A 14,576-nucleotide genomic window follows, 5' to 3' on the forward strand; every position below is an offset into this window, starting at 1 on the left:
CTGTTGTGAAGGGAGTTTTTCTTCAACAAGGAAAGAATTCTGCCGTCATCCACTTAAGTTGTCTTGAGGCCTGGTCTTCCAGGCCTTTTTGGTGTTGCTGAGCTGAGTTCTCATGAACATCTACCAAATGCAAATTCAACACTTTGAATCAACTCCAGATCATTTATCTCCTTAATTTGTCATGCAATAACGAGGCAACAGGCCACACCTGGCCATGAAAATGCTTATCAGTCAATTTTCCAATTACTCTTGAGGCTGTGAAAATGGAGGGACTGTGTAAAAAATGGCTGTAATTCCTAAACGGTTAATGCAATATTTTTGTTAAACCCCTTTAATTAAAGTCTACACTTCAATCACATCTAGATTGCTTCATTTCAAATCCATTGTGGTGGTGTAAAGGTGGTGTACGACATTACTTATATAATATGTATATATGTATATATGTGTGTGTGTATGTATGTGTGTGTGTGTGTGTGTGTATATATATATATATATATACACACACACACACACACACACACACACACACTTTTCTTTTGCACTATTGCACAGTGTGACATAATGTGATCCATATGTTTTCTTGCAAGACTTTTCCCATTTTAGTGTATGACCTGGCTGCTCGTTGGTGGCTGAGTGAGTGGGTGCAGTACAGGATTTGAGGCTGTCCTCAAAATATGGCCATGGAGGACCAGGAATCATCCTCTGTGTGGAATCAGAACCCCAGCAATGACGCCAACAATCCAGCTCAGGTACATCAGTCCCAGGATACTTTAATGCAGGGTTTTCAAAACAACTTTGTGAAAGTCCAGTTTTTTAAAATTTCTTACTTACAAAGCTCTAAATAAACAAATAGCATGACTGAATGCCAAGAACATTTTTTATGCTTAGCCATGGCTGTAAATAAGACACCAGGGAGTCTACTATTCCCAGTGCTACAGTAAATAATCCTTTTAACTGTCATAAAAATCTGTTTACAAATTAAGAGCAAACTGGAACAAAAATTTGGCCATGGTATGTAACACATCGGTCTATTTCAAATGAAACAAAATAGAACAGGAAAAAAAATTTGATATGCTTGCTGACCTAATTTCTGTTAAGGCATTATGAACATGCATTGAGATTACCTAGCACCAGCAGCTCCACTTACAGTTTTTCAAAACAATTAAATACTCTATGAATAAAGTACAGACCTAGCCTCAAAACAATAATAACAGCTCGCTCGCTCACTCGCTCACTCACTCACTCTTGGGTTTATTACTTGTGTTGAATCTCTTTACACAGCTAGCTGCACCGCCCTCAATTCTTTTTTCCCCTCTTTTCTCTTAGATTTCCAGCACCACCTTTTCTTTTCCTTTGTGTTTGTCCATTTTGAAAATCTCTGTTGAACTGTAGGTTTCCAGGTCTGTATATTATCTACCTATCATGCTGTATGTTACTTAGCCCACCACTGACCCCTTGTTGTGCCAGCCCATTTTGTAGCGCCTGCTCTGAATTTAACACATGAACTTATTAATGATGTTCCACTCCCAAAACCCCACAAAAGTGGGCCGGCCCATTTCAGCTAGTGGGCTGGTCTATTATCAGCTATGTACAGTGAGGGTAAATAAACATTCAGACACTTTTGTTTTTATGTAATATACTTCCACTGCATAATATCCACTTCAAATTTATGCACATAATGTCTTTTGACTTTGTACTTACAAATATGAACAAAAACGTATCTACTCATAAGCATTAACAAAGATACAGAGGATATAAAAACTCTACACTGCCTTTTAAATTTGCCACCTTTAATGTGATTATAGCAGCCAACAAAATTCAAGTATAAACTAATAGAAATGGTTTAGATTTAAATAACCTGGTTGCATAAGCATGCACACCCCTTTATAATGGGGCATGTGACTGAGGTCAGAATTAACCAGTCACATATGAGCTCATGTTCAAGAGTAATTATCATACACTTGCCATCAATTAAGTGATTCTGATCCAAATAACCCCAAATAAAGATGAGCTGTTTTTGTAGGATTTTCTTGATAGCTTCTTGGTTTTATCCAACTGCTGTAGCCATGGTCTGCAAATTGGCCTAATGGTTAGAGGCTCGGACTTGTAACCCGAAGGTGAACCTGAAGGTTGAGAGTTCGAGTCTCCGGTCTGGCAGGGATTGTAAGTGGGGGGAGTGAATGACCAGCGCTCTCTCTCCCACCCTCAATACGACGACTGAGGTGAGACCCTTGAGCAAGGAAGCAAAAAAGGCTGCCCACTGCTCCGGGTGTGTGTTCACGGTGTGTGTGCACTTGGATGGGTTAAATGCAGAGCACAAATTCTGAGTATGGGTTACTTCACTATCACTAAAACATTAGATGTACCATGGAACACTGTGAAGGCCATCAACAAGTGGAGAAAATGGAGCATCACAGTTTAAAGGAGCTGCAGAAATATATGACAAGTACTGTTCACTCCCTGCATGTGACAACTATCTCTTGTGTTCTTCACATGTCTAGGATATAGGCTAGGGTGGCTAGATGGAAGCCTATTCTAGGTCGAGGGAATCATGGATAGCTCCAAATATCAGTCTTCTTTGGCAGAAAATTTGCAGGCCTCTGTTACACAGCTGAAGATCAAGAAAAAATTTCACCTTCCAGCACGACAATGATCCAAAGCACAAATCCAAGTCAGGAAAGGAGTGGCAGAAGACGAATCAGAAGAAGATCAAAGTTTTGTAATGGCCCAGTCAGAATCCAGATCTAAATCCTATCATAAACCTGTTCAATGACTTGAAGAGGGCTGTGCACAGGAGATGCACAGATCCCCTCGCAATTTGATAGATCTGGATCATTTTTGAAGCAAGAGTGGTATAAAATTGCCCAGGCAATATGTGCTAAGTTGGTAGACTCTCAGTCAAAAAGTGTTGTATTACAATCAAAAGGTACTTTAACAAAGTATTAGTTAAGGCGTGTGCACACACATGCCTTTTTTTCCCCCCTTAAAATGCTTCTATTTGTTTTTCACTTGAATTTTGTTGGTTGCTATATGACATTAATGGTGGAAAAAGATCTGACACAATTTACCCTGGGTTCATTTTTCATCAAAAAAACCTGCAATATTAACAGGGGAGTGTAAACTTTCCATTTTATCTTTATTTATGCTTATGAATACATACTGTTTTCATGTTTATAAGTACAATGTCAAAAGGCATTATGTGAGTAAATTTGAAGTGGATATATGTACTGGAATCATATTAAATAACAAGGACAACGGTTTCCAAATATTTATTTCCCCCTCACATTGCTGTTGGCTTGACATTTGTCAGACAGCCAGCCATGTTTTTTGCTCTCTTGCAGTTGGTGGCCCAAAAGTGCAAAATTGCATCATCTACTGTTGTGCATAGGAAATGCATTTATTTAATTCAGTCTTGCATAATTCTCTCTCCATTCTCCTTTAAAAATTCTGATTTTGTCAACTTTTTTGTGAAACGTCTCTCCTTTTTGACCTTATATCTCTAGGCTTGTAGCTAGTCTCTGGTCCAGTGAGCTACCTTCAGCTAGATAATTTATGCAGGCCTGGCTCATATCAGTGGGGGTAGCAGGGCTAAGACCCTCCTGTCTTCAAGCTTTCATTTTTGGTGCCCACATTGTCTACATCAGCACATCCAGCTGTCAAAAGTACATCAGCACCACCAGCTGTCAAAAGAAAAACACACAATGATACGAAGTGACGCTGTGGGCTTAGTCTAACAAACCCAGCACTGTCAATTCACACAGCCAATCAGTGATAGTTGTGTCATGTGAGTGATATGCCCCCTATGATCTCCATTTGGGCTAATATATTCCAGCCCTTTTGAGTGACACGTCCAATATACAGTACATCATCAGCAGTCATGTTATGGATGCAGTCAAGGATGTAATGAGCTTGAAGTGGATTATTTATTCTGTCATCCTTTTTCCCCAAAAAACGTGTATGGAAGAAAAAATAATAGTATATAGACTATTAAGTATATACACATTGTCTAATGAAAATACAAATTACACGACAGGACAGACAACAGAATCATAAGGTTAGTGGGTTTTTTGTTTGAATAAATGGGTTAGAACTGTTCTGTTTACTGTCTTTGTTATTTGGAGGAAATGCCATGAAGCCAGTGGAGCATTATGGATTTGAAAACACTAAAAAAGAAATTTGTAAATCATTGATGCAGGTCCCTGCCTGCATGTGTGTGTGTGCGCGCGTGTGTGCGTGCATTAATTTGCCCCAATATTATTAATAGCATTTAACAATCGCTCTTATCCAGAAGAATTTAGAGATTATTATTATTATTATTATTATTGTTATTATTAGACAACAGCTCAGTTTTTGAGCTATTGATGGCTTTTAGCCCTCCCATTTAATATCACCACCAGCTGCCACTATTTGTATGCTTGGACAACTATGGCAGTGTTTTCATATATTGAACACTCTGCTGCATTAATGTTTTTTTTTTTTTTTTTTTTTCTCAATAAAATACTTTGTTGGGAAAATCTAAGCCTTTAGGCTTAGGCTATACTTTCTTGAAATCACACCAGAATGGAAAAATATTGTTATTAACTGTTTAAGCACTTTTTAAAGCAACTTTTTCACTCTGGAACAATTTAGAGTGATTTTTATTCATATTTTTGATTGTTAAATTTTTTTTTTGTTTTCAGTTTTTGCTCCCTATAACAATTCAAATCCCTGCTTTACAGCACTTATCCTTGCCACATTTAGGCAGGCAGTTGAAGATAATTTAATATGTTTGTGCATGAATTGAGCACACAGTACATGGTCATTTATGCACAATTTGCTTTATCTATTTTTTAAAAAAAAAACATTTAGTGAATTTGTATGTATGATAGTGGATCTTGCTGGGTTTTTAGGTTTGTAACTGTTTGCTCTCACGGTCATCTGTAGGTGCATTTTGAGGGTGGAACGGTGGCTCAAATTGTGTACAGTGGAGAACAGCCAGACAGAGGACAGCAGCAGGTTGTGTACGCCGCGGATGGAAGTTCCTACACCTCAGTGGAGACTGCTGAACACACATTGGTGTACATACACCCTGCTGATGGAGCACAGGTGATATAGGCTAACTTTTTTATATTTTGACTCTCTCTCTCTCTACTAATCAGATTTGTATATATAGACACACTTCCTGTCTGTAATATACAGTCCCCTCCAAAAGTATTTGAATGGCAAGCTTTCATTTCATGATATTTACATCTATAAAAACAACTTTACATGTATAAAACAACTTGGAACATGGTGCCTCTGATTGCAGACCACCCAAATTTTAGGTGATCAAAAGTTTTGGAACAGATCATCTTAAAGAAAATTAAAGTAAATAGCAGGGTGGTGACCCACTGACATCACCAAACTGATGCAGTCTTCTTTTTTGATGCTTTTCCAGGCTTGGACCAAAGCTTCTTTTAGTTGTTGTTTGTTTTGGGGGTTTCTCCCTTCAGTCACCTCTTCAGGACATGAACTACATGCTCAGTTGGGTTAAGGTCTGGTGACTGACTTGACCAATCTAAAACCTTCCACTTTTCCCCCCCTGGTGAAGTCCTTTGTTGTGTTTGCAGTGTGTTTGGGTCATTGTCTTGCTGCATGATGAAGTTCCTCCCAATTAGATTGGATGCATTTCTCTGTAAATTGGCTTCTGAACTCATTCTGCTGCTACCATCATGAGTTACATCATCTGTAAAGATTAGTGAGCCTGTTCCAGAAGCAGCCATGCAAGCCCAAGCCATGACACTACCTGCAACGTGCTTGACCCATGACCTTGGGTGTTTTAGATCTTGAGCAGATCCTTTCTTTCTCCACACTTTGGCCTTTCCATCACTTCGGTAGAGGTTAATCTTGGCTTCAGAACTTTTGTGGCTCATTTCTGCTGATGAGTTGTTTGCATCTTGTGGTATGGCCTCTATATTTCTGCTCTTGAAGTGTTTTTGAAAGGTGGAGTGTGATCTTCACCCCTGCCCTGTGGAGGTTGTTGGTGAGGTCACTGACTGTTGTTTTTTGTGTATTCTTCACAGCTCTCACAATGTTTCTGTCATCAGCTGCTGTTGTTTCCTTGGCCGACCTGTTTCATGTCCAGTTATTAGTGCGCCAGTAGTGTCTTTCTTTTTCAGAATATTCCAAATTGTTGTATTGGCTATGCCCAGTGCTTATGCAATGGCTCTGATCGATTTTCCCTTTTTTCTCTGGGTTTCTCCCATAGACAGATAGTCTTCATGTTGATTTATCCTTTTAAACAACAAATGCAGCCTTCACAGGTGAAAACTAAGGCTCAAACCAAGCACAGATTCTTTAAACAGCCAATCTACCTGGTTGCACACCTGGGCAACCAGACACCCCTGTTAGTCACATGTTCCTATATTTATGATCACTTGAAAAATGGATGGGTTCAAACAAAAGACGCCATGTTCTAAGCTGTTTAACACCTCTAGAAAAATATAAATATAAGGAAATGAAAGCTGAAATTCTGATCTATCATCTCCTATTCATCTTTTGATCTCAAACTCAAATGTCTTCAGTGGATAGCAAAAACAAAAGAATTGGACTTGCCATTCCAATACCTTCGGAGGGGACTGTATGTCTGGAGTGGCTGTAGTGTGACACTGCGTCACTACATACTTCTAAATGAACACGCATGTTATTTCTTATCTGAAGATTACTTAATGGAGTCATGTGTCTTTGTTTAGGCTGTGTTTACGGACCAGCCCCAAGTGGCATACATTCAGCAGGATGGTACAACTCAACAGGTATACAAGCTAAGTCATTTTACTTCACAGAGATTCAGCCTGTTGTTTATAGCAGTGGTTCTCAAAGTGGGTTCTCGGACCCCCAGAGGGCCGTGACACATAGCCGGGGGAATCTGTGATGTTTTTGTTTTTGTTTATTTGTTTGTTTGTTTGTTTGTTTTTTTAATGGTGGAAATCACAACCCATCATTGGCCAAGGGTGCTTGAACCCCACAGATCACTACTTGCGACTATATTTATTATTGAGTTCTTATAGCTATTAGCCTAATTTAATTTTTACTTGAAATGAATGGGTTTAATCAAATTCTCATAAACAATTTGGCATACGAATAATGTCAGCTTGTTCAGTGGAAACTCAGAAATATAGCTCTCTATTGCTAAATAGCTAAAATACTATTCTACACATTTCAAATAATATGCTTAATATTTAGATAGCTGGATTATGTACATAAAAATGTGTTGAGTGGGTTCATGCAATTTATTTTACAGTTAAAAGGGTCCCTGCAAAAATATTTGTGAACTTTGTAGGTAACTGTTCAGTAATTATCTTTTTTTCTGCCACAGGTCACAGTGTTATTGCCAGGTGGCCAGAACATGAATGCTGCAAATCTACATGTGCTTAGTAATGTAGCAGATGCCCCTCAAGCTATACTAGAGCCTGTGTCACAGGTAAAAGAAAGGGCATGATTGCAAGGCATATCTATGCAGACTTGTCAATATTTTCATCCCAGAGATGACTGTTTGGATGCTGCAGACACAAGGAAGAATAGGTCCTATTAGGATGTCCTTAATATGATTGTGTATGAAAATATTTTTAGGTATTACTATTTATATTTTAGCTTCTATCAAATGTAAATGAGTCAGCAAGCATATAGTTTCAAAGCAACAATGTTTTTCCAAATCAAGAAACTACTATTTATGGTTTACAGACAGTAGGCGTGTGTGATATATTAGCAATATATTATCGTCCCTACACGATAATACATTGCCTCAATATCCAGTGGCATTTATCACTGATATTATATTACCAGACCTGCCAACTATTATGCATTTTGTGTCCATATGTCAAGAACCGTAAGTCCTACACCAAAATTAAATTCTTTTTTCCTCTTTATACTTGCCTTAAGCTAAATTGATAGGTCACTTCCACTAATGTCTGCCATGATGAATTTTTTTGCTAATTTGCATAATATGCAAAACCTATTTTTGCACACCAGCCCTAGGATTTTTGGTGTATCTTCTAGAGGTCGACCAATTGATCAGTTTTGCCGATTAATCGGCACCGATAACTGATTGCCAGAACTAATGGTTATTGGCAAAAATCCACACCAATTGTTTTTCCCGGTTGCATCCGTTGTGTGAGTGGCTGAGAAGGGTCTGCTGTCATTATGTAGTATGAGAGTGGCCTCTAGAGGCGAAATAAAACTATCACTGACGCCTCATGGTGTTTGTTTTGATACATGAGACTACACTCTGAAATTTACATGCTATGTTTCTAAGTTATAGCTAAAAAAAACACACACATTTGACCTGGTTCAGTTTGGGTATATATCTTTTATTTACTTTAATAAGTATTAATAGTTATATGTTTATATATTTCATTTAAAAAGTACAGTACATTTTCATGGTACAGTTAGTACAGTTTATTTTTGTTTTATTATAAAGTTTATTATAAAGTTCAGCGTGCTGAGATGTTGCGAAGAGGCATGGCTTCCAGGTGTCACATTGCATAATCCTCCAGGACAAACACAAAGCGATGCCGTCCTGCAGTCTGTTCCAGTGGCCCAATGAAGTCCATACTAGTTCTTTCCAGGGGGTTCTCAATTAATGGAAGGGGCTGCAGTGGCGCTTTTGGAGTGGCTGGGGTTAAAGGGAGGACAAAGATTTTACCCAAAAAGAATAAACAGGCTTACAAAAAGTGTCAAATCTGTTCATCTACACAGTAAAGTTTTGTTAATTTTTATAGTTTACAGTGAGTCATACTGGTCATAACCAGATCGACAACTTTGTGACAATAAAAGCTGTATACCTCAGCTTTGTTGCTCCATTGCAGGAAAAAAAAAACAAGCAAAAAACAAAACAAAAAAAACAAACTTGGAACCTGTGCTGACTGATCAAGTACATGGGAGTGGGTAAATGGAGAATATTAGATCACACTAAATTATTCCTTTAAATGGTGAATATTAAGAATTGGATTCTTTTTTTCTTCCACACTTAGAATCAGCTGCCCAGTAGTACTCTCCCTACCATCACAGAGCCATCAGTCAGTCCCTTGGCAGCTACAGACTCTACTGTGGACTCTGAGGATGAAGAAGATGATGATGAAGATAATAGAGATGATTCAGAACTGGACGATTGGGAACCCAGGCCACCTCAACCCTTCACACCTCAGCATCTCTGTGAGTGCAGAATCACATAAGTAAAGTGATTTAGAGTGCAAAAGTTTCTGTGCCATGTGTCCTTGATATAGTAGTTGCAGGCTGAGTGTGCTATGGTACACTCTGGTAGACAGTTTGTGAACCCTTTACAATTTTTGGGGTTTTTGCATGCATTTGACCTGAAATGTGCTCAGCTTTTCATCTAAGTCCTAAAACTAGATAAAGAGAACCAAATTAAACAAATGGCGCAAAAACATTATAGATTTTACCTTTATATGTTGAGCAAAAATTATGCAACATTAAATATCTTTGTCAGAAAAAGTATGTGAACCTTTGTTTTCAGTAACTGGTGTGTCCCCTTGAGCAGCAATAACTCCAACCAGCGTTTCTGGTAACTAGTTGTCAGTCTTGCACAACAGATTGGAGGAATTTTGCCAAAAGTTCCATTTTGGATTTATCTATCCACAGAACATTGTCCCAGTAAGCTACTGGCATATCAGTGTGGCCATGAGCAAAAGTCAGAGGTGAAGCAGTGTTCATTTTGGAGAGTACTGGCTTCCTTATTGCTATCCTGCCATGCACATTGTGCCTATTCCATGTTTGCCTGATGGTAGTCTCATGAACATTGATATTACTCAATGCAAGAGTGGCCTGTAGGTCCTTAGATGTTACTCTGGGGTTCTTTGTGACTTCATGTATTATTATTCACCACTCATGGAAGACCACTCCTTGGGAGAGTAAAAGTGGTGCTGCATTCCTTCCATTTGTATATCATCTGCCTCACAGTGGATTGGTGGAGGCCAAACTCTTTAAAAATGGTTTTATAACCTTTTCCAGACTAGTTAGCATTGATAACTCTTTTTCTGAGGTTCTCAGGAATCTTCTTTGATCGAAGCATGGCACACTTCCATAAACCTGTGTGGTGAAGACCAGACTTTGATAGTGAAGACCCAGGTTTATGCTCTTGAAACATGAGAGGGCCTGCTAAACTCGTGTCTGATTGCCCTCCCCTTGACTGAAACACCTGACTTCAATTACCCCTTTAAATAAACTCATACTCCTAGAGGTTCACTTACTTTTACCGACAAAGATATTTAATGTTGGATAAATTGTACTCAATAAATAAATGTAAAAACTGTAATGTTTTTGTGTCATTTGTGTAATTGTGTTCTCTTTATGTAGTTTTAGGACTGATCACGTTTCAGGTCAAATTTATGCAGAAATACAGAAAATTGTAAAGGGTTCACAAACTTTGTTGTGGCACTGTACACTCCTTCACACTCTTGTAGTGTGTGAATGGGTCAGTGTAATGTTTTTCTTTGTCTGCACACACTTGTCCAGAATGTCTTGGTATGCTGTTGATTTAAGATTTCCATTCACTGGAATTAAGAGATCTAAACCAAACCTGTTCCAGAAAGACAGTGCCCCTGTGCACAAAGTGAGCTCTATAAAGATATGGTTTGCCTAGTTTGGTGTGGAAGAACTCAAGTGGCCTATACAGAGCCCTGAACTGGAACTGTGACTGTGCACTAAGCCTTCTCGTCTGACCTCAGTGCCCGACCTCACTAATGCTCTTGTGGCTGAATGGGCAAATCCCTACAGCCACATTCCAAAATCTAGTGGCCATCCTCCTCAGCAGTGAGTGGTTTCCAAGTGATGAGAACTCCAACAAGAAGTAGGGCATCAGGATGGATCAGGCAGGTCTGGAGAGCAGAAGGGGTCAAGATCACTGGCATCTCAGGAGTAGCATGTGTAGCTCGACAGAGAGAGTGAGCAAGAGGGAGGGAGAGAGAATTTCACTATACGCTGCCCGTGTTTCTCCCCAGTCACTGTTTCCTCCACATTTTCCCTTATTTTTCCTTCTTCTTATTTCAGTACAAAATAGTGACAAAGTCACACGATTGAAGGCTCTCGCATTTATTTTTGCAAGGAGGCAGGATTTGGGGATCAGGCAGTCTACGGCAGGGATCTCTCCTGGTGAAAGATGGTGTAGTGTGTGAGCCTTGTCTGTGAGTGATGGTGTAGTGTATATAACACCAAACAGCTGATCACAAGTGATTGAAGTTGTGTGGTATGAAAGGGTCAGCTATTCAGAGATTTTGAAAGTGTAGTTTGCACTGTGCTAGTATTCTGTATTGTTTGTAACATTTTTTTTTTTATTACAGGGTGTGAGGAATGTAATAATGCCAACCCAGGCGTGTGCTTGAAGCATGGTCCTCTCTACCCAATTGTTAACAGACCTGTGATGTCCAAAGCGCGTGCTAGCCTTCCTCTCATTCTCTACATTGACCACTTCCAGGGAGGCGTCTTCTCCAAGAGGCGCATTCCCAAACGTACTCAGTTTGGACCCGTGGAGGGGCCACTGGTACCACAGAGCGAACTGCAGGACACCCACTTTCAGCTTAAGGTGTGAGATGTTCTATTTAATTTACATTGCTGTGTGCATTGCTGTGTGCAATGGCAATGACACAAGTTTTGGTTCATAAACTGGTTCATTATTCATTTTGTCTGCTGGGGATATGTAAATAGTAAGTAAACAGTGTTTATTATAGTCTTGGTCTCTAACAAATCACTTCACATTTTTACTCTACAGTTATGCATGTTGGACCCTCAAAAAGACAGTGAGAGTTCGGAGGACTTGTGGGTAAACCTGTCTGATGAAGATCGCTGTAACTGGATGATGTTTGTCCGTCCTGCTGAAAACCACCTGGAGCAGAACCTGGTGGCCTATCAGTATGGCTCAGACATCTTCTACACTACTATCAGAAACATTCCACCAAAACAGGAGCTTAAGGTGGGCATCAGCAGAGAGTATGTTGTATAAGAGTACTAAAATGTATTTGTCTTTTTTTTAACCGATTTCTGAAGTAGACATTCATGTCTTTTCCTGCAGGTCTGGTATGCTGCATCATATGCAGAGTTTGTGAATAAAAAAATTCACGAAATCACAGAAGAAGAGAGGAAGGGTAATTAATTGTGTGTTTTTTTTTTTTTTTTTGTAAGCAGGTTTTTATATATATATGTTTTTAAGCTTGGTAGGACAGCTAGCCAAAAACTATTAAAAACTGGACAAAATTTCTGTGTTACTATTACAAGGAAAACTCCAACCTGAAACAAATTAAATAGGGTTCTGTTGAAATCTTTGTGATGGGTTTAGTGATTCTGGTATGGATAGCAGTTGTCTGTCACAGGACATTACAATGCACAGTTACAAAGGTGTTCAGTAGGAAAAAAACAATTAAATGATCCCAAACATAAGTGATAACTGTCAGATTTTACTGTCTACCCCTATAGATAAAAGAGCAATCTTCTTTTCTCAGCGATGTTCAACATCATTAATGAGAAGTCCAGTGTAGAAGTAGTGGAGATATTGAAGCAAATGCTGGACTCATAGTCCCAGAATGCAATGCAGCTATACACCGCAGTTGCGATGAGTTACAGCAGATACTCGGGTAGTTGGCAACCTACGAGATGATGAGCACAATGGCATTGATTGCGGAATTATCATGAACTTTCAGGCTTTGGAAGCTGATCTGTTTGAGCAGAGTGTACAGATGAGGAGGTGAGAGAGCTGGACAGAGTAAAGGACTAAAGCACTGCTGCACCTGCTGCTTTAGGTAGACATAAAGAGTTAACTCAAACTGGCAGCATTACCAGCATGTAGTTGAATGGCATTGTGGGTAATGTAGGAAACTGTTAACCAAAGTGAGAATGTCAGTGGCAGAAGTTTAAATTAAAAAAGGTCAACTCAGAATTTCAATCCCGAATAAATCTTGGATGCCACTGAAGATCACATGCGAGTTATAGAGATTAATATTAATTAAGATTAATAAGATAAGTCATTCAGGATGGAATTTTCCTTTGACTCTTATACTCTTATACATGTTAAGCTATTCTGTTTTTGTGGAAAACATCCCACTCACCCAGTCTTGTGTTCTGTACTTTTTAGTACTACGAGAGCAGGAGAAGAACTGGCCATGTTATGAGTGTAACAGGCGTTTCATGAGCTCAGAGCAGCTCCAACAACATCTTAACATGCATGATGACAAACTGGACCTCATACAAAGGTTTAAACATTTTTGTTTTACATTTAGCAGTCTAGCTTTAGGATAGTTTGAATTGATTTTCATTTTGTAGGCCAAAAGCACGTAGGCGAGGAAGGGGCAGGAAAAGGTTCAGTACTGGAAGACGCCCAGGCAGACGACCTAAATTTATCCGTCTGGAAACTCCAGCAGAGGGTGCAGATAAAAGCCAGGTATGATCCGATAGTGCTAGCATTATTCAATTTCACACTTTTTTTTTTTTTTTTTTTTTTTAAAACTTAGTCTGTACCTCCTGTGGTTGTAGGACTTTCTGGCATTTTCAAAACTCCCTTATGAGGAACAGGCAGGAAGGGTTATGAACGGGTTGAAGGTGGATGAGTTGGGAGAAGATACTGTGGAAACTGCTACAAGTGGCACATTAGAGACCCGAGCAGGACAGACTGACACTCTAAATGACGCAAATGCTACTGAATCCCAAATCCCAGCTTCTAATGATTCACAGACTGATAAGGAGGACCAAAATGCATCAGTTTCTACTGATCCTCATCTCACTCCCCAGGACATGAGGCGTGCTCGGAGGATTCGGGTAAGAGTAGGCCCTTGAAGTAACTACACTGCCTTGTTCTCTAAAATATAATGCTTTTAGAAGTAGTGTTGGTTGACTTTAGCATGTATGTATGTGCCTCTCTCTTCTACTGAACGCTGCACATTAAGGTGGACTTGCAGGTAGGTCTAACGTAGACTAGAGATGAGGACCAACCACATACTGTTGTGATTTGCTTGACACATTGAACAACTCCTGTATCTTCATGATTTCTCTTTTGTTTCAGTGTTTTTATATATCGTCTTTTCACAGAATTATAATCATACATGGTGAATGGCTCATTTACATTTATGCCACTAGATAGCATAAGATATGGTTGTTCTGAATTCATTTATTACAAAATTTGGCACAGGTTTTAAGATTTTGTGCCATTGTCTCATCTCACCCTTATACTCCTCTCTCCCAGAATGCTGCCCTTCAGCACCTCTTCATTAGGAAGTCCTTCCGACCCTTCAAGTGCACACTTTGTGGAAAAGCCTTCCGGGAGAAGGATAAACTAGAACAACACATGCGCTACCACAGCCGGGAAGGCTGCCGATACACCTGCCACCAATGCAGCAAAGGCTTTTTGAGCAGTACGGTACTGGAGGAACACCTTCAAATGCACTTGGAGCAGCGCAACTACTCCTGCCTGTTTTGTGCCGAGTCCTATGATAGACTGGAGCTGCTCAAAGAGCATGTCAGTGTTCATTTGGTCAATGGCTGCTACTCTTGTCCATCCTGCAAGAAGACATTCACAGATTTCATACAGGTCTCATACAGCACATTTAGACATTTAGACA

General features: G+C 39.4%; 1 protein-coding gene across 3 annotated transcripts in view; it reads left to right on the forward strand.

Moving 5' to 3' along the window:
* prdm10 (PR domain containing 10) overlaps positions 1–14,576 on the forward strand; it is a 33,034-nt gene that overhangs the window by 6,217 nt on the left and 12,241 nt on the right. For all 3 annotated transcript variants that reach the window (XM_026913949.3, XM_053234942.1, XM_053234943.1), the window contains exons 2-13: positions 588–749; positions 4,924–5,085; positions 6,711–6,770; positions 7,334–7,438; positions 8,988–9,168; positions 11,313–11,554; positions 11,741–11,941; positions 12,041–12,113; positions 13,097–13,214; positions 13,285–13,402; positions 13,495–13,776; positions 14,201–14,545. In XM_026913949.3, coding sequence (XP_026769750.2) covers positions 675–749; positions 4,924–5,085; positions 6,711–6,770; positions 7,334–7,438; positions 8,988–9,168; positions 11,313–11,554; positions 11,741–11,941; positions 12,041–12,113; positions 13,097–13,214; positions 13,285–13,402; positions 13,495–13,776; positions 14,201–14,545 — 1,962 coding nt within the window. In that variant the 5' untranslated portion in view covers positions 588–674. The remainder of the gene's footprint in view (positions 1–587; positions 750–4,923; positions 5,086–6,710; positions 6,771–7,333; positions 7,439–8,987; positions 9,169–11,312; positions 11,555–11,740; positions 11,942–12,040; positions 12,114–13,096; positions 13,215–13,284; positions 13,403–13,494; positions 13,777–14,200; positions 14,546–14,576) is intronic.

This window comes from Pangasianodon hypophthalmus, chromosome 6 (genome assembly GCF_027358585.1).
Source record: "Pangasianodon hypophthalmus isolate fPanHyp1 chromosome 6, fPanHyp1.pri, whole genome shotgun sequence".
NCBI lineage: Eukaryota > Metazoa > Chordata > Actinopteri > Siluriformes > Pangasiidae > Pangasianodon > Pangasianodon hypophthalmus.